Source organism: Aethalodelphis obliquidens, unplaced genomic scaffold (genome assembly GCF_003676395.1).
Source record: "Aethalodelphis obliquidens isolate GAN/ISIS:26980383/991018 unplaced genomic scaffold, ASM367639v1 scaffold3, whole genome shotgun sequence".
Lineage (NCBI taxonomy): Eukaryota > Metazoa > Chordata > Mammalia > Artiodactyla > Delphinidae > Aethalodelphis > Aethalodelphis obliquidens.
The window spans coordinates 5938767-5959368 of NW_020837947.1; the positions used below are offsets into that span (position 1 = coordinate 5938767).

Consider the following 20602-nt stretch of genomic DNA (forward strand, 5'->3'; position numbering starts at 1 on the left):
TGTGGTACGCAGGCCTCTCACTGCTGTGGCCTCTCCCGTTGCGGAGCACAGGCTCCAGACGCGCAGGCTCAGCGGCCATGGCTTACGGGCCTAGCTGCTCCGCGGCATGTGGGATCCTCCCAGACCAGGGCACGAACCAGTGTCCTCTGCATCGGCAGGCGGACTCTCAACCACTGCGAAGTGGCTTGATTTTGTTCCATTGCTGTACCATGGGTGCTAACACAATGCATTTGATTTTTTATTAAGAGGGGCACTGTAGAGGCAGTGTGAGTTTGTACAGGCTGCAAGAGCTGAATCTCTTCGATAAACTCATGGGAATCTTACAATTCCAATCAAGCAAGTGTTCTGCTCGAGTCCCTCTGTTTCCTAGGATGGATGTCAAAGGGAGCATGCAATTTTGTTTGCGGGTCACTGACTAATATATGAAAGGGAGTCCCACAGGGAAATTCCATTTTTCTCCAAATGTTACTCCATAGCATTAAGTTTTATGTTCTAAGTGAAAGAAAATGTATGCTGTTAATCAAAGGGTGGGTGATGGGTAAATCAGTTTAGAAATGTTGCTATTGCCATTTAAGGCCTTTGAGTAATGCTTACTTTTTTTTTCTTCCCCTCCAATTTTCTTGGTCAGTGTTTGTCAGGTTCAACTCCAGCCATGGTTTCCCAGTGGAGGTCGATTCTGACACCAGCATCTTCCAGCTCAAGGAGGTGGTTGCTAAGCAACAGGGGGTTCCAGCTGACCAGTTGCGTGTGATTTTCGCAGGGAAGGAGCTGAGGAATGACTTGACAGTGCGGGTGAGTCTCCCTTAGTGGATCGTTCCTGGGATGCAGCCAACCCCATTGCTTATGCTGCTTATGCTGCCAAGCTGACATTCATGCCTGAGATCTAATAGAATAAATAGTGCCTGGGGATTCCTTGAACTTTACTCCATACCGCTTCATTAATTCTGACCTTCTTAATTATGCATTAAAACAGCAAGCCCGAAGGATTGGAAGAATAACTGTGAGCGAGAGAGGGAAAAGAGAGAGAGCACACAAACTGGGCTTAGTGAATAAATGTTTACTGACTACAGGAGAAGCAAGGCACAATTTCTCTGTCTGTTCAATTTCTACCTTACTTATTCCATTTGAATCTTAATGAAGAAGGATTCAAATAAATTGTTCCAAATCAGGTTGCTCAGTCACTGTGCTGTGAGGAATGTGTAACCCAATTGTGACCCCTGGAGGATGGTCCTAGGTCTGCTGCTGGGGCTCAGTAGGGGAGGTGCAGGGCTCAGGGCCGTTCACAGCAGGATTGAGAGCTCCCTGCCCCGTCAGAATCGCAGTGCCCAAGCTGTGGTGAAGGAAGACTGACGCACAGCAAAAGTCCACCTTTGTGTTCAATTTCTCCAAGCTTTAGTAACATTTTCCCTAGAATGGGCCACTGAAACATTAGAGAGAGAGCAGTGTGTGTTTTCTCTCCTGTCCCTAATGCTTTCAGGGCACTTGCACGGCTCCAGATACCGTCAAAGGGCTATATCCTTTTCATCTGGGTGTTTCATTCACAACAGTGATTTCTGTAGGAGAAGGGGGGAATTGGGTGCCATCACCTAGAAGTGGAGACCTGTAATTTGTTGAGGACACCAGCAAATAGGACTCAATATGGATTGAGGTCATTCTTTGAGAAAGTATAAGAAACGAGTTGCTTTCTGTGGATGGTTCAGGTGATGCTGAAGAACCCTGCAGACACATTTCCCCCCTTTCTTAGCCAGCACAGATGAATTGCGCTTCTGTTTACAGCTGTGCGGGCGCTGCTGTGTCTCTACTCAGAGTCCCTACTTTATGGACATCCTGTCACTGTCTCTTCTTGGTGATGACGTTTACTGCTTTGCGAAATGCTTTCGAATCTGGGCGTACAAAAGAAGCTATAGAAATGTAAATCATTCCCTCCTTCTCCAGCACCCCTCCTGTGACGGCAGGAGGCACGTGCTCACTGTGCACAAACTGCTGTGCTTTGCTTTTAGGCAATTTGTTTTTATAAGGGAAGTGCCCGTGCTAAAAAGGGTTTTGATTTTTTTTTTATTTCAGTCAACTGAAAAGCTTTTTTACTGTACCTGCCAAACTCTAAATCCAAGAATGTTTCCTTCATAAATTATTTTAAAACAGCTTCTTGAACCAAAGTATTTTATGTTACCAGAAGTTTTGAAGTTTCAGGTTCTAAAGCTTCTCATCTCTACCATTGGAGCTGATAGGTTACACTAATTGCCACAGACAATTGATTTTTATAGATAGATAGATATGGATAAGATATAGATATAAATGTAGATATAGAGATAGATTGATTAAGATTCTTTATTTTGACAAACACTTCCAATGTTCTGGGCTTCTCAGGGGATCCCAAAGAAAGGCAAAACTCATCCCTACTCTTGTAGAGACTGCTGTTTACTTACGGCCTCTAAAATCAACAGAAATATTAGGTTGAACCATATAGGTTAAAACTATCAGCAATTTCATGCAGCTCAACCAAATAGCTATAACATAAGGATGTCAAACATGATAACTGCCATATGAAAACTGAAATATAAGTATTATGAAATTTTAAAGGTGGAGAAAACACATCTGAGTGAAAGTCACCAAGAAAGACTTCATGGATGAATTGAAACTCGAGTAGGATTCTGGACATGGAGAATGAGCATAGGGTGTGATTGGGAACAATCATAGGTTCCTATTCTTTTAGAACCTAGAGGAGATGCTGAAGATGGGGTAAGAAGGGAGTTGGGAGCTGTATTTTACAGAGCTTTGACCGATGTGACATTGAGGTTTCATGTATGGAGATCTAGAGCAAAATAGGGTGCCCTGGAGAGAAATAGGAGTCTGGAGATCCAGTTTGATCATGGGCAGGATGAGGAGTTTCATCCATGACACGAGTTAATGCCAGTGGGAGATGCTGGCAGGCAGCTGAACTTAGGTGTGGAGCTTAGGGCTTGCTTTATATTTGAGGACTACTTACATGGAGGTAAATATTGCGGTTACTGGAGCAGATTCAGTTGCCAAGGTACAGAGGACAGTGTCGCAGGAAATGTGTTAGGTAGCAGGGGAGGAGCCAGTAAAAGAGGCACCATCCATCCACTGACACTTCTGAAGATACTTTGGAAAATAAAATTACTGGTAAAGAATATATGTGCTGGGCTTCCCTGGTGGCGCAGTGGTTGAGAGTCCGCCTGCCGATTCAGGGGACGCGGGTTCGTGCCCCGGTCCGGGAAGATCCCGCATGCCGCGGAGCGGCTGGGCCCGTGAGCCATGGCCGCTGAGCCTGCACGACCGGAGCCGGGAGAGGCCACAACAGTGAGAGGCCCGCGTACCGCAAAAAAAAAAAAAAAAAAAGAATATATGTGCTGTGAAAAGATGGAGGATGTTGAAGAAAAGAGCCTTTGGACTTGGTGACTGTGGTGGTGAATTAGGGACCTTCAGGACTCCAGGCCAAGACTGTAGTTGGAAAAAGCCAGATTTCAGGGGTTCAGTATAAATCATGGGACTATGTAATGAGCACGGCCCAGCTGGTCATTGAGGGGAAGGAGAGACAGAAGGAGTTCCTGGAGAAGCAGCAGGTCCTGCACTGTGTTGTACATTTCCTAGCCCTTGACTGTGTGCATGGCTGACTTTTATACAGTTGTAATCAGTGTGAGAATGCAATTTTATATTCTGAATTCTTTCACTTAATATTATATCATAGGCATTTTCCATGTTGTTGTATAATCTTCATTTCTAAGTATCTAGATAATTCTCTGTACTAAGAGTGCTCATATTATATTTAGGAAGTGTCTAGTTTTTAATATTACAAATTAAGGCAAAACAATTTTTTAAAAGGTATCTTATATACTTAGAATATGGCCTCTCTGTGTTTCAGTTTGCTCATTTGTAAAATGGGAATAATAATAATACCCATCTCATTGGGATTTTGTGAGGACTAAGTTAATTTATGTAAAACTCTTAGAACAGAGTACAACATATAGTAAACACTATCTAAATGTGAGCATTTATTAGCATCATCACTATCATGATTGTCATCATTATTATTAGGCAGTTACTTCAGGGTCTAAGTGATCACCTTAAATAACATGACAACTTTCCATTATGAATTATGATGAGTATATCTGCAATAATTTAAACAGTTAAAGCAATGATAATAGGATGCATATTTTACTGGGGCAGTAAAGGTGTGTGTGTGTGTGTGTGTGTGTAATATTTATACATTTTAACTAAAAAGAACTTTGTGGAGTTTATAAATAAATGTTTGAACCTTATATATACAGGTTTTACTTAAGAATAGTACAATTTGAATATAGTAAGCTTAAAAAAACTTTACTGTTCCTTTAGTATTTAGTAAAAATAGACACCTATGGCTGTACTGTTCAGCAAAGTTTCATCATGGTATTATTGCTTTTAAGATATATTTTTATAAAGTAGATACCTGCCACACACTATATTTGTTAGAAGCGAATTAGAAAGAGCTATACATTTTTTCCTACTTCATAAGCAATGTTTCTGTGCATATTATCATTTTCCTTATACTTACAAGTATGCAATATAAAATATTAGTCTTTGACATATTATTCACAGTGAATTGATATTTTTTCTTTGTAAGAGTTATTGTCAGCTCTTGCAACAGAGTATTCAGGGCCTATTCAAATGATGGGTCACCCTTTCTCCTATCCTTCATTTCTGACACACTGCATATCAAGAATGTCTGAAATCACCTCTACATAGTTTTCAATTTATTATTCAAATTTATACAAGGAAAATAAGGTTCTAATGTAGTTGTATATACTAAAACTGATGAACTTTGAAATTAGACTAACTTAAAATTACAGGGACTTGAGAATTTATGTAAGATTTTGTTTGAGCAGAATTCACTGTATTCACATGAGTTGTATTATTATTAATATTATTAATATCAGTATAGGTTATTACCCTGTGTATTAGTCAGAGTTCTCTGGAGAAACAGAACCAATAGATATATAGAAAGATAACGAAAAATTGGTCACATATTATGGAGGCTGACAAGTCCCAAGATCTGCAGTCAACAAGCTTAGTTTCAGTCTGAGTCTGAAGGCTTGTAAACTGGAAGAAGTGACGGTGTCCTTTCAATCTGAAGGCTAGTAAGCTTGAGACCCAGAAAGAGCTGATGCTTTATAGCTCAAGTCCAAGACTGCAAAAAAACCCAGTGTCCCAGCTAGATGGCTGTTGGGCAGGAGTAATTCTCTCTTACTCACAGGAGGGTCAACCTTTTTGTTCAGGCCTTAAACTGACTGGATGGGGCCCACTTATCTGGGGGAGAAGAGGTATCTGATTTACTCAATCTACTGATTCCAATAATAATCTCATCTGGGCAAACCCTCACAGACACACCTAGACTAATATCTGACCAACTGTCTGGGCACTCCATGGCCCAGTCAAGTTGACACATAAAATTCACCATCACAATCAGGATATGAGAAACCTCATTATATTTAATTAGTGTTAGAGGAAAGTTATTCTATTTTATTATCTTTGTAATAATGAATTAGACTTACAAGGTAGAAAATAAAATATGTTTGTTTTACATAGAAATGTTTGCTTTATAAAAGGATTCATTCAGGTGGATGGTCAAAAATTCCTTTCATTAAATATTCAATTTTATGATCTTTAAGATGTATATACACATTTGGAGACCATCTTTTCATGAAATAGGTCATTTTGCAATAAGTGTTAAAGGACATCAGTTTATTACCCGTTAATCTTTGTGATATAACAATATCTGAGCTTGGAAGACCAGAGACATTAAGACTTTAATAGCTTAGGTTGTAAATACTAAAGAAAAATGAATGACCCTAAAAGCCAAATTATTTAATTGGCTATGTTTTTAGTGATATACACCATATACATTTCAAAATTTGAGAGTAGTGAAAACCAGCTTTCACTGATAAAGTAAACTATGTCCAATGACTAACAAATTCAAGTTTTGGAAATCTGTAGGAATATTTACCTATTTCAAAAAAAATATTATATGTTGTTTTGCTCATATCTCTAATTAACCTGCTAAGTTTTGAAACTTTAAAAACTTCACAAGGGTGTTATGAATACCCTGAATGTTCCTTGAACTTCCTCTAAGATAAGTAAGTATTGCTTAACTAAATTTTTGAAAGTTGATATTTTCTTAATGTTTTTTAAATTTTTTCCAACATTATTATTTCCCTTTTAATATACTTAGGCTATATTTTTCTGATTATAGAATTAATATATGTTAGTTTTTAAAATTCAGATGATAGGGAAAAGCATATCAGCAGACCCCTAACTCTACTCATGTGTACATTTTTTAGATTTTTAAAATTTTTTTGGAGTACAGTTGATTTACAATGTTGTTAGTTTCAAGTGTACAGCAAAGTGAATCAGTTATACACACACATATATCCACACTTTTTTAGATTCTTTTCCCATATAGGCCATTACAGGGTATTGAGTAGAGTTCCACCATCAGGCCACTTCTACCACAGTGCCAGTGGAGACTGTGTGTGGGGCTAGAAATCACTACCACACAGCAATAATGAGGAGTCCCTACTTCATGTCAGGTGTCAACAGATACCAAGTGGAGAACTTGGACTTCTGTTTCCACTGGCAGTAATAAGTGGTACCGCCCTTTTGCAGCTGGAGTAGTGTCATAAAAAGCTAAAATAGAAAGTTTAAATAAAAGCCACAGTCTCATAATGTAATGAGAAAATGGCCAGATATCAAAAGAAAACCACCAAGGACCAGGAAGCTCTCAAACTGAATGAAAAAAAACAATCAATAGTTGCTGATACTAAGATGACAGAGATGTTAGAATTATCTGACAAATATTTTAAGCAGGCATGATAAAATGCTTCAATGAACAGTTATAAACATGCTTGAAATATGAAAAAAAGTCTGAGAAAGAAATAGAAGATATAAAGAAGAATCAAATGGAAACCGTAGAACTGAAGAATATAGTAACAAATAAAAAGCTCACTGGGTGGGCTCAACAGCAGAATGGAGGAGGCAGAGGAAAATGTTAGTGAACTGGAAGATAGAACACTACAAATTGCACAATCTGAACAGAGAGAAAATAGACTAAAAAAAGAAAGAAAAAAAGAGCCTCAGAAACATATGGGTCTATAAAACTACACTTAAAATTGTGTCATCACGGTCCTGGAAGGAGAGGATAAAAGAAGGTAGGGAAAAGTGCTTAAAGAAATAATGGCTGAAAACTTGCCAAATTTTTTAAGAGACATAAACTTACAGATTAATGAAGCTGAGAGAATCCAAAATTGGATATATTCAAAGAAATCCACACATCATAATTAAACTTCTAAAAACTAAATACAAGGCAAAAGTCTTGAAAGCAGCTAGAGAAAATGTACAATTACCCATAATGGAAAAAACAATTTGAATGACAGTGGATTTCTCATTAGCAACTATGAAGGTCAAAAGGAAGTGGCACAATATTCTTCAAGTGCTGAAAAAAAACAAAAAACAAAAAAACCTTTTAATCCAGAAACCTATACCCAGCAAAAATATCTTTAAGGAATAAAGGAGAAGTTAATATATTTTTGGATGAAGAAATACTAATAGAAATTGTCACCAGGAAAACTACCCTAAAAGAATGAATCAAAGAAGGAAGTTCTTTAATACAAAAGAAAATGATAGAAGAATGAACTGTGGAACATCAGGAAGGAAGAACACAGTAAACAAAAGTATGGTTAAATACAATTGACTTTCCTTCTCCTCTGTAGTTTTCTAAATTATGTTTGAGGATTATAGAAAAAATTATAACAATGTCTTATGTGGTTCTAAATGTATTTAGAGGAACTATTTGAGACAAATATAAACAGAGAGATAAAGAGACATAAAGGGAGTAGGTTTCTATACTCTACCTGAACATATAAAATGACAACCCCAGCAAAGTGTGACAAGTTATGAATGTATAAGCACTAGAGCAACCAGTAAGATAGGTAAAAGATTAAAATATAAAATAGTGACAACACTAAATGCTGGTGAGGATGTGGAGAAACTGAGTCATTGATATATTGCTAGTGGGAATATAAAACTGTACAGCCACTCTGGAGGAGAGTGTGATGGTTTCTTAAAAAGCTAAACTTGAATTTACCATACGACACAAAAACCAATACATGAATGTTTGTAGCAACTTCATTCATATTAGCAAAAAAATGAAAACAATACTGATGTCTTTCAACAGGTGAATGATTGCACAAACTGTGGTCCATCCATACCATACTCAGTGATAAAAAAACCCAACAACTATTGATACACACAACATTTTGGATGGATCTCAAAAGAATTATCATTTTTTTATATTTAATTAATTACTTAATTACTTAATTAATTTGGTTGCACAGGGTTTTAGTTGCAGCAGGCAGGCTCCTCAGTTGTGGCTCACCAGCTCCTTAGCTGCGGTAGGCAGGTTCCTTAGTTGCATCATGCAAACTCTTAGTTGCGGCATGCATGTGGTATCTAGTTCCCTGACCAGGGATCAAACCCGGGCCCCCTGCATTGGTACTGCGGGGTCTTAACCACTGGACTACCAGAGAAGTCCCTCAAGAGAATTATGCTGAGTGAAAAAAAGCCAATACCAAAAGGTCACATTCCAAATGATTCCATTACTAGAACATTTTCACATGACAAAATTGTAGAAATGGAGGAGAGATGAATGGTTACTAGAGGTTAAGGAGGGTGTGGAAGAAGAAAAGAGTGTGTGGCAGTAAAAAGGACAAGAGGAGGGACCCTTGTGGTGATGAATATTCTGTATCTTGACTATACCAATGCTGATAGTATGATCGTGATGATTTATTATATTTTCGTAAGATGTTGTCATGGGGGAAACTGGGAAAGAGTTCCTGGGATATCTCTGTGTTATTTCTGACAACAACATGTGCATCGACAAGCATCTCAAGATAAAGTTTAATTTTAAAAAACACAGAAAAACATAAGTTCTACCCTCTTTTACAGAGGAATAGAAACTCTCTCTTCCTATAGAAAATAAACAAGCTTGTTATTTGCATCTATTTTAACAGAACAGTATTTATTAATATGATTTTCACCATAAGAAATTTAGAAAATAATTTAGCTGATTCACAGAGACAAAGATTAGTTCATAATGAGTCAACAAGTCAACTAAACTTATAGAAGTATTAAGGCATTTTTTTTTGAATTCTTAAACAGCCTCCTTAGCACCTTATGGGTCTGAATAGACATGATTAGTATTTATTTTCAAAGCCTTTACCAAATATTTCAAATAAAGAAAAATAAACAGTTCATAACAATTGTGTACTCTAATTGTACATTTTCCAAATTGATTTGAGAGTGATATACTATAGTTTTAGGCAAAAATGAGCACCTCATTTAACCGTTGTGGTTATAATGGTTAGAGAAAACATTCACGTAAATATTGCTCCCCTTTGATTGGTACCATACATTTATATAATAGAAGGAATTTAGGGATGAAATGGTTTCAGTTATAAAATAAATTTATTTAAATTCTTTTTACTTTCTCTCTTGAATGTAAGACAAAAAGAGGCTAGGTTAGAACATAGAATGCAGTTCCATCATGATTGTTTGTTTGTATATAAAAGAGGAATTCTGCAGATGACGGTATAAATGGCTAATATGTTTTACTTAAAATTCTGTTTTTCCCTGATTGTAAGACAAAAGGAAGCCAGGTTAGACAGCATTACACTAAGAGCAATCGTACCATGATTTCATTGTATCTAAGAGTACAGTTGTGTAAATAAGACTCTCAAACACTTCAGGAAGAATACAAGAATTTTCCCCAAAGGGTTGACTTGCTAATGGGACTGACTGCTAGCCCCATTCATGTAGGTAAAATGTAGATATACACGTGAGTTCCTCCAAAGAACTGGTATGTTATTGTGGCAGCTGGTAAGCACTGCAAAGTGTCAGGGTCTAGAATCAACAGATGGTAATCTATACAGAGCAAGTGCTCATTTCAGAAAGACCCTTATTTTGTCTGTTTGTGTCTGGCTGTTTATATGTGTCAGAAAGAATCTCTGAATTACTTACCTCTTTGCATAATTCAGAACGCTCAGAAATATTATTTTTCTGTTGAAAGGTAGTCTTGACTTTTGTGTGCCCCTGCGGACTCATGAAACATCTTTGAGGATTGCCATGAATAAACGCAGACTTGAAGAAAAAAAAAAGATTCTTTTAGCTTATAAGAGGCTGAGGATATACAGTGTGTGGATTTATTTAACAGGCTCATGTCTCACAGACAATTCCATTGCCCTTATTGTGCTCAAATTGCAAGGTAGAAAATCTGTGGGGGAGTGAAACTCTGGAACAAACCAATCCCCCAGATCTTAACCTAGGATACATTTTATTGGAGTATAAAAGGCAAAGCCTGTCTCATGGTTAGAGAAAACGTTCACCTGGAAACCTGATAAATGAAAGAGGAGCGATTCCACACTGTGAAATTTTGTTACTTGTCACTGAAGTCCTCATTTCAAATATTCTGTTCTGTTTTCTCTATTTTTGGACTCAAACTCCATCATCCAGTTGACCTGGCTTTGTTTAAGACTTTATTTAATATAGTCATTATCCTTCACAGAAAAATCCAAGACACAAGACTGTTTCTATACCATTCACCCTAAAGCTTCTACACCAAAAGATTGCTCATCCCAATTCTACCTTTTTCTTCTTCGGTCTTACCAAGCCATTGTAATAAGCCTGAAATTATTGTCATAGTACAATGAAAAATTTTATATGAAAGCACTCTTTAAAGCTTAGATACCAAACTCTGGAAAAGAAGAAGTAAAACTGTTTGCAGATGACATAATACTATACATAGATAATCCTAAAGATGCCCCCAGAAAACTACTAGAGCTAATCAAGAATTTGGTAAAGTTGCAGGATACAAAATTAATGAACAGAAATTGCTTGCATTTCTATACACTAGCAACAAAAGATCAGAAAAAGAAATTAAGGAACCAATCCCATTTACCATTGCAACAAAAAGAATAAAAAAATATAGGAATAAACCTACCTAAGGAGCATAAAAGACCTGTACTCAGAAAACTATAAGACACTGATGAAAGAAATCAAAGATGACACAAACAGATTGAGAGATATACCATGTTCTTGGATTGGAAGCACCAACATTGTGAAAAAGACTATACTACCCAAAGCAATCTACAGCTTCAATGCAATCCCTACCAAACTACCAATGGCATTTTTCACAGAAGGAGAATAAAAAATTTAAAATTTTTATGGAGACACAAAAGACCCCAAATAGCCAAAGCAATCTTGAGGTAAAAAAACGGAGCTGGAGGAATCAAACACCCTGACTTCAGACTATACTACAAAGCTACAGAAATCAAGACAATATGGTACTGGCACAAAAGCAGAAATACAGATCAATGGAGCAGGATAGAAAGCCCAGAGATAAACCCATGCACCTATGGTCAGATACCTATGACAGAGGAGGCAAGGATATACAATGGAGAAAAGACAGTCTCCTCAATAAGTATTGCTGGGAAAACTGGACAACTACATGTAAAAGAATGAAATTTGAACATTCCCTAACACCATACACAAAAATAAACACAAAATGGATTAAAGACCTAAATGTAAGGCTAGACACTATAAAAATCTCAGAGGAAAACATAGGCAGAATATTCTTTGACATAAATCACAGCAAGATCTTTGTTGACCCACCTCCTAGAGTAGTGGAAATAAAATCAAAAATAAACCAATGGGACCTAATGAAACTTAAAAGCAAACTATAAACAAGATGAAAAGACAACCCTCAGAATGGGGGAAAATATTTGCAAACAAATAAATGGACAAAGGATTGATCTCCAAAATATATAAATAGTCATGCAGCTCAATATTAAAAAAAAAAAAAAAAAAACAGACAACCCAATTAAAAAATGGGCAGAAGACCTAAATAGACATTTCTCCAAAGAAGACATACAGATGGCCAAGAGGCACATGAATAGCTGCTCAACATCACTAATTATTACAGAAATGCAAATCAAAACTACAATGAGGTATCACCTCACACCGGTTAGAATGGGCATCATCAGAAAATCTACAAACAATAAATGCTGGAGAGAGTGTGGAGAAACGGGAACCCTCTTGCACTGTTGGTGGAAATGTAAATTGATGCAGCCAGTATGGAGAACATATGGAGGATCCTTAAGAAACTAAAAATGAAATTACAATATGACCGAGCAATCCTACTCCTGGGTATATACCCAGAGAAAACCATAATTCAAAAAGACACATGCACCCGCATGTTCACTGCAGCACTATTTACAATAGCCAGGTCATGGAAGCAAGCAAAATGCCCATCGACTGATGAATGTATAAAGAAGATGTGGTATATTTATACATTGGAATATTACTCAGCCTTAAAAAGGAATGAAATTGGGTCATTTGTAGAGATGTGGATGGATCTAGAGACTGTCATACAGAGTGAAGTAAGTCAGAAAGAGAAAAACAAGTATCATATATAAACGCATATATGTGGAACCTAGAAAAATGGTACAGATGAACCAGTTTGCAGGGAAGAAATAGAGACACAGATGTAGAGAAGAAACATATGGACGCCAAGAGGGGAAAGCAGGGGGGTGGGGTGGGATGAATTGGGAGATTGGGATTGACATGTATACACTAATATGTATAAAATAAACAACTAATAACAACCTCCTGTATAAAAATAATAAATGAAATAAAATTTTAAAAAATAATAAAATTGAGTACCCTAAGGGGGAAAAAATAAGCTTTTGAAAATTTATTTCATTTTATTTTATTTTATATATCCATTCATTAATTTTAAACATCTTTATTGGAGTATAATTGCTTTACAATGGTGTGTTAGTCTCTATGTTAAAACAAAGTGAATCCGCTACACATATACATATATCCCCATATCTCCTCTCTCTTGTGTCTCCCTCCCACCCTCCCTATCCCACCACTCTAGGTGGTCACAAAGCACCAAGCTGATCTCCCTGTGCTAAGCGGTGGTTTCCACTAGCTATCTATTTTGGTAATATATATAAGTCCATGCACCTCTCTCTCTTCGTCCCAGCTTACCCTTCCCCCTCACTGTGTCCTCGAGTCCATTCTCCACATCTGCGTCTTTATTACTGTCCTGCCCTTAGGTTCTTCATAACCATTTTTTTCCTTGAGATTCCATATATATGTGTTAGCATATGGTATTTGTTTTTCTCTTTCTGACTTACTTCACTCTATATGACAGACTCTGGGTCCGTCCATCTCACTACAAATAACTCAATTTCATTTCTTTTTATGGCTGAGTAATATTCCATTGTATATATGTGCCACAGCTTCTTTATCCATTCATCGGTCGATGGACACTTAGGTTGCTTCCATGTCCTGGTATTGTAAATAGAGTTGCAGTGAATACTGTGGTACATGACTCTTTTTGAATTATGATTTTCTCAGGGTATATGCCCAGTAGTGGGATTGCTGGGTCGTATGGTAGTTCTAGTTTTAGTTTTTTAAGGAACCTCCATACTGTTCTCCATAGTGGTTGTATCAATTTACATTCCCACCAACAGTGCAAGAGGGTTCCCTTTTCTCCACACCCTCTCCAGCATTTATTGTTTGTAGATTTTTTGATGATGGCCATGCTGCCTGGTATGAAGTGATACCTCATTGTAGTTTTCGTTTGTATTTCTCTAATGATTAGTGATAGTGAGCATTCTTTCATGTGTTTGTTGGCAATCTGTATATCTTTGGAGAAATGTCTATTTAGATCTTCTACCCATTTTTGGATTGGGTTGTTTGTTTTTTTGTTATTGAGCTGCATGAGCTGCTTATAAATTTTGGAGATTAGTCCTTTATCAGGTGCTTCATTTGCAAATATTTTCTCCCATTTTGAGGGCTGTCTTTTGGTCTTGTTTATGGTTTCCTTTGCTGTGCAAAAGCTTTTAAGTTTCTTTAGGTCCCATTTATTTGTTTTTGTTTTTATTTCCATTTCTCTAGGAGGTGTATCAAAAAGGATCTTGCTGTGCTTTATGTCATAGAGTGTTCTGCCTATATTTTCCTCTAAGACTTTTATAGTGTCTGGCCTTACATTTAGGTCTTTAATGCATTTTGAGTTTATTTTTGTGTATGGTGTGAGGGAGTGTTCTAATTTCATTCTTTTACATGTAGCTGTCCAGTTTTCCCAGCACCGCTTACTGAAGATGCTGTGTTTTCTCCATTGTATGTTCTTGCCTTCTTTACCAAAAATAAGGTGACCATATGTGCGTGGGTTTATCTATGGGCTCTCTATCATGTTCCATTGATCTATATTTCTGTTTTTGTGCCAGTAGCATATTGTCTTGATTTCTGTAGCTTTGTAGTATAGTCTGAAGTCAGGGAGCCTGATTCCTCCAGTTCCATTTTTCTTTCTGAATATTGCTTTGGGTATTCTGGGCCATTTCTGTTGCCATACAAATTCTGAATTTTTTTGTTCTAGTTCTGTGAAAAATGCCAGTGATAGTTTGATAGGGATTGCATTGAATCTGTAGATTGCTTTGGGTAGCAGAGTCATTTTCACAATGTTTATTTTTCCATTCCACGAACATGGTATATCTCTCCATCTGTTTGTATCATCTTTAATTTCTTTCATCAGTGTCTTATAGTTTTCTGCATACAGGTATTTGTCTCCTTAGGTAGGCTTGTTCCTACGTATTTTATTCTTTTTGTTGCAGTGGTAAATGGGAGTGTTTCCTTAATTTCTCTTTCAGATTTTTCATCATCAGTGTATAGGAATGCAAGAGATTTCTGTGCATTAATTTTTTATCCTGCTACTTTATGAAATTCATTGATTAGCTCCAGTAGTTTTCTGGTAGAGTCTTTAGGATTCTCTATGTATAGTATCATGTCATCTGCAAACAGTGACAGCTTTACTTCCTATTTTTCTGACTTGGATTCCTTTTATTTCTTTTTCTTCTCTGATTGCTGTGGCTAAAACTTCCAAAACTATGTTGAATAATAGTGGTGAGGGTGGACAACCTTCTTTTGTTCCTGATCTGAGCAGAAATAGTTTCAGTTTTTCACCATTGAGAACGATATTGGCTGTTGGTTTGTCATATATGACCTTTATTATGTTAAGGTAAGTTCCCTCTATGCCTACTTTCTGGAGGGTTTTTATTAAGAGTGGGTGTTGAATTTTGTCAAAAGCTTTTTCTGCATCTATTGAGATGATCATATGGTTTTCCTCCTTCAGTTTTTTAATATGGTATATCACATTATTTGATTTCCATATATCAAAGAATCCTTGCCTTCCTGGGATAAACCCCACTTGATCATGGTGTATGATCCTTTTAATGTGCTGTTGGATTCTGTTTGCTAGTATTTTGTTGAAGATTTTTGCATCTATGTTCATCAGTGATAATGGCCTGTAGTTTTTTTCTTTGTGACATCGTTTCTGGTTTTGATATCAGGGTGACGGTGACCTTGTATAATAAGTTTGGGAGTGTTTCTCCCTCTGCTATATTTTGGAAGAGTTTGAGAAGTATAAGTGTTAGCTCTTCTCTAAATGTTTGATAGAATTCACCTGTGAAGCCATGTGGTCCTGGGCTTTTGTTTGTTGGAAGATTTTAAATCACAGTCTCAATTTCAGTGCTTGTGATTGGTCTGTTTATATTTTCTATTTCTTCTGGTTCAGTCTTGAAAGGTTGTGCTTTTCTAAGAATTTGTCCATTTCTTCCAGGCTGTTCATTTTATTGGCATATAGTTGCTTGTAGTAATCTCTTACAATCCTTTGTATTTTTGCAGTGTCAGCTGTTACTTCTCCTTTTTCATTTCTAATTCTGTTGATTTGAATCTTCTCCCTTTTTTCTTGATGAGGCTGGTTAATGGTTTATCAATTTCCTTTATTGTCTCAAAGAACCAGCTTTTAGTTTTATTGATTTTTGCTATTGTTTTCTTCATTTCTTTTTCATTTATTTCTGATCTGAACTTTATGATTTTTTTCCTCCTGCTAACTCTGGGTTTTTTTTTTTTGTTCTTTCTCTAGTTGCTTTAGGTGTAAGGTTAGGTTGCTTATTGAGATGATTCTTGTTTCTTGAGGTAGGATTGTATTGCTGTAAACTTCCCTCTTAGAACTGCTTTTGCAGCATCCCATAGGTTTTGGGTCGTCGTGTTTTCATTGTCATTTGTTTCTAGGTATTTTTTGATTTCCCCTTTGATTTCTTCAGTGATCTCTTGGTTATTTAGTCGTGTATTGTTTAGCATCCATGTGTTTGTATTTTTTTTACAGATTTTTTTCCTGTAATTGATATGTAGTCTCATAGCATTGTGGTCGGAAAAGATACTTGATACGATTTCAATTTTCTTAAATTTACCAAGGCTTGATTTGTGACCCAAGATATGGTGTATCCTGGAGCATGTTCCATGAGCACTTGAGAAGAAAGTGTATTTTGTTGTTTTTGGATGGAATGCACTATAAATATCAATTATGTCCATCTTGTTTAATGTATCATTTAAAGCTTGTGTTTCCTTATTTTCATTTTGGCTGATCTGTCCATTGCTGAAAGTAGGGTGTAGAAGTCCCCTACTGTGCTTGTTTTACTGTCGATTTCCCCTTTTATTGCTGTTAGCATTTGCCTTATGTATTGAGGTGCTCCTCTGTTGGGTGCTGAAATATTTATAATTGTTATATCTTTTTCTCCGATTGATCCCTTGATCATTATATAGTGTTATTCTTGTCTCTTGTAATAGTCTTTATTTTAAAGTCTATTTTGTCTGATATGAGAATTGCTACTCCAGCTTTCTTTTGATTTCCATTTGCATGGAATATATTCTTCCATCCCCTCACTTTCAGTCTGTATGTGTCCCTACGTCTGAAGTGGGTCTCTTGTAGATAGCTTATATATGGGTCTTGTTTTCATATCCATTCAGCCAGTGTGTCTTTTGGTTGGAGCATTTAATCCGTTTACAATTAAGGTAGTTATCGATATGTATGTTCCTATTGCCATTTTCTTAATTGATCTGTGTTTGTTATTTTAGTTCTTTTCCTTGTCTTATGTTTCCTGCCTAGAGAAGTTCTTTTAGCATTTGTTGTAAAGCTGTTTTGGTGGTGCTGAATTGTCTTAGCTTTTGCTTGTCTGTAAATTTTTTAATTCCTCTGTCAAATCTGAATGAGATCCTTGCTGGGTAGAGTAATCTTGGTCATAGGTTTTTCCCTTTCATCACTTTAAATATGTCCTGTCACTCCCTTCAAGCTTTCAGAGCTTCTGCTGAAAGATCAGCTGGTAACCTTATAGCGATTTCCTTGTATGTTATTTGTTGCTTTTCCCTTGCTGTTTTTTCTTTTTTTAATGTCTGTTTATTTATTTTTTTCTTATTAGTCATCCATTTTATACACACCAGTGTATACATGTGAATCCCAATCTCCCAGTTCATCCCACCACCATCCATCCCTTGCTGCTTCTAAAATTTTTTCTTTGTATTTACTTTAATAGCTTGATTATTATGTGTCTTGGTTTGTTTCTCCTTGGATTTATCCTGTATGGGACTCTCTGTGCTTCCTGGACTTGACTGACTATTTCATATCCGATATTAGGGAAGTTTTCAACTATTATGTCCTGAAGTATTTTCTCAGTCCTTTTCTTTTTCTCTTCTTCTTCTGGGACCCCTATAATTCGAATGTTGGTGCAGTTAATGTTGTCTCAGAGATCTCTGAGACTGTCCTCAATTCTTTTCATTCTTTTTTCTTTATTCTGCTCTGCAGTAGTTATTTCCACTATTTTATCTTCAGCCAGTGTGTCTTTTGGTTGGAGCATTTAATCCATTTACAATTAAGGTAGTTATCGATATGTATGTGCCTATTGCCATTTTCTTAATTGTTTTATCCGTTCTTCTGCCTCAGTTATTCTGCTATTTATTCATTCTAGAGTATTTTTAATTTCATTTATTGTGTTGTTCATCATTGTTTGTTTGCTCTTTAGTTCTTCTAGGTCCTTCTTAAACGTTTCTTGTATTTTCTCCAATCTGTTTCCAAGATTTTGGATCATCTTTACTATCATTACTCTTAATTCTTTTTCAGGTTGACTGCCTATTTCCTCTTCATTTTTTGGTCTCGTAGGTTTTTACCTTGCTCCTTCATCTGCTGTTTTTTTTCTCTGTCTTCTCATTTTGCTTAACTTACTGTGTTTGGAGTCTTCTTTTCTCAGGCTTCAAATTCGTAGTTCCCAGTGTTTTTGTTGTCTGCCCCCAATGACTAAGGTTCGTTCAGTTGTTTGTGTAAGCTTCCTGGTGGAGGGGATTACTGGCTGTGTTCTGGTGGATGAGGCTGGATGTTGTCTTTCTGGTGGGCAAGACCGTGTCTGGTGGTGTGTTTTGGGATGTCTGTGACCTTATTATGATTTTAGGCAGCCTCTCTGTTAATTGGTGGGCTTGTGTTCTTGTCTTGCTAGTTGTTTGGCCTAGGGTGTCCTGCACTGTAGCCTGCTGATCGTTGAGTGGAGCTGGGTCTTAGCATTGAGATGGAGAGCTCTGGGAGAGCTTCCACCCTTTGATATTATGTGGAGCTGGAAGGTCTCTGGTAGACCAATGTCCTGAACTCGGCCCTCCCACCTCAGAGGCACAGGCCTGACACCCAGCCGGAAAACCAAGACCCTATCAGCCACACGACTCTCTCTGGGCTTCTATTTCACCAGCAACAATGTGACTCTGGACGGTGTGGGCCACTTTTTTTGCCAATTGGCCGAGGAGAAGTGTGACGGCCCCCAGCGTCTCTTCAAAATGTCAAGCCAGTGCTGCCGCTGCACCCTCTTCCAGAATGCATGGAAGCCTTCTCAAGATGAGTGGGCTAAAGCCTAGGACGCTGTGGAAGCTGCCATTCTTACGGAGAGGAACGTGAACCAGGCACTATTGGATCTGCGTGTCCTGGGTTCTTCCCATGCAGACTCCCACGTCTCTCACTTCTTGGAGAGCTGCTTCCTTGGAGGAGCAGGTGAAACTCAAAAAAAATCTTATATACCAAACTCACTTATGACTGATCAGTATGAGAATATGTATTCTCCTTCATTTTTTGTTTATAAATGTGCTTGAATCACAGCTTAAGTTAATGAATAGATTAATAATAAATATTCACTCTGCTATCTTTTATTTTTTAGATATGAATTAAATGAGAGATAAAGTTAAATGTGTAAAAACTAGTTTATTTTAGTTGTAACTTTGGTGATGCTCATAAGACAGAGAAAACAAAATTAAATAGGACAGGTAGAGTTTTCCTTTTTTTCTTCAACTGTTAAATTTAATCTTGTTAGGAATACAATTCTGTGAAACCATTTATCAGCAGAAGTTTACTTAAATTAAACTAACATCGGATTGTTCAGGGTTGCCGCACTAACCCTTCTAAGGCACTGAAGGATGTGGTAAGAGATCATTTTTTTGGCCATGTGTTAAAACAGAGGACATAGAGACTCAGTGGAAGCAAAACCTCAAGTATTCTTGATCTGTGATGCAAGCTCATGATTTATAAAATTAGTGTCAGTAGAGTGCTCTAGTCATAATTACTTGCAGATTTAAAAATTATTTGTTTTAGCCTTTTTTGCATATGTACTTTCACACTGACAAGCACACATTCATTTAGGCAATGCAGTTCTTTGGGAAGAAAGTTATAAATTTTGCAAGTGAATTTGTGTAAACTACATTTCTTTGATGGTTTTATTCTGTTATTGGATTTTATTTTGTCATTAAATGTTTTCTCTTCTGTACTTGGGGTTGGTCTATTTGGATTCAGAGTCTCCACTCCTATATGATTTAATATGTAGACTAATCATGGTGTAGAGCTCTGCTTTTTAAATTGTTGGAAATATTCTGAGATTAGAGGGAGAAGTGAGGAATATGAGAACCCACTGATGTTTATGTTTTGGAGTACATCACAAACTTTGTTTCAAAGGTGTGGGCTTTTGAAAATTCAGTACAGGTTTTTCCAAGGATATTTTCTGTTCGTTTTTATATCCTTAAGTATTTCAAAGAGAAATTGAATCTGTGTGTTTGCATGCCATTTATGCATAATTCATCAAACATTGTTCTGAAAGGAGAGAAAATAAAAACAAAAACTTACCTAAGATATTTCTAGCGTTGCTTAACACTTGGACACTAAAAATTTCAGAACCTGTAAAAGTAGATAACACCTGCTTCCTCAGTTTACCTGTTTTGCCTCCCAGTCAGTTCTTTTCATTTTGAGCAACATTAAGATACATGCTGTGTGTTTTTTTTTGGAGTATAGTTGCTTTACAGTGTTGTGTTAGCTTCTACTGTCCAGCAAAATGAATCAGCCATACATACACATATATCCCCTCCCTTTTGTGTTTCCCTCCCATTTAGGACACCACAGTGCATTAAGTAGAGTTCCCTATGGTATACGGTATGTTCCCATCAGTTGTCTATTTTATACATAGTATCAATAGTGTATATGTGTCAATCCCAATCTCCTAATTCCTCCCACCCCACCCCTTTCCCCCTTGGTATCCATACATTTGTTCTCTATGTCTCTGTCTCTATTTCTGCTTGGCAAATAAGATCATCTATACCATTTTTCTAGATTCCCCATATATGTGTTAATGTA

The 20602-nt window shown here is 36.9% G+C and overlaps 1 protein-coding gene across 11 annotated transcripts in view; it reads left to right on the plus strand.

Annotated features, from left to right (window-relative positions):
• The window catches only part of LOC113606908 (1-acyl-sn-glycerol-3-phosphate acyltransferase delta), a 1415842-nt gene that overhangs the window by 248315 nt on the left and 1146925 nt on the right, over positions 1–20602 (plus strand). For all 11 annotated transcript variants that reach the window (XR_003427759.1, XM_027081831.1, XM_027081775.1 and 8 more), the window contains exon 2: positions 629–792. Coding sequence is in view for 10 of the 11 variants with exons in the window: in XM_027081831.1 (XP_026937632.1) it covers positions 629–792 (164 nt within the window). In the remaining variant the exon portion in view is untranslated. The remainder of the gene's footprint in view (positions 1–628; positions 793–20602) is intronic.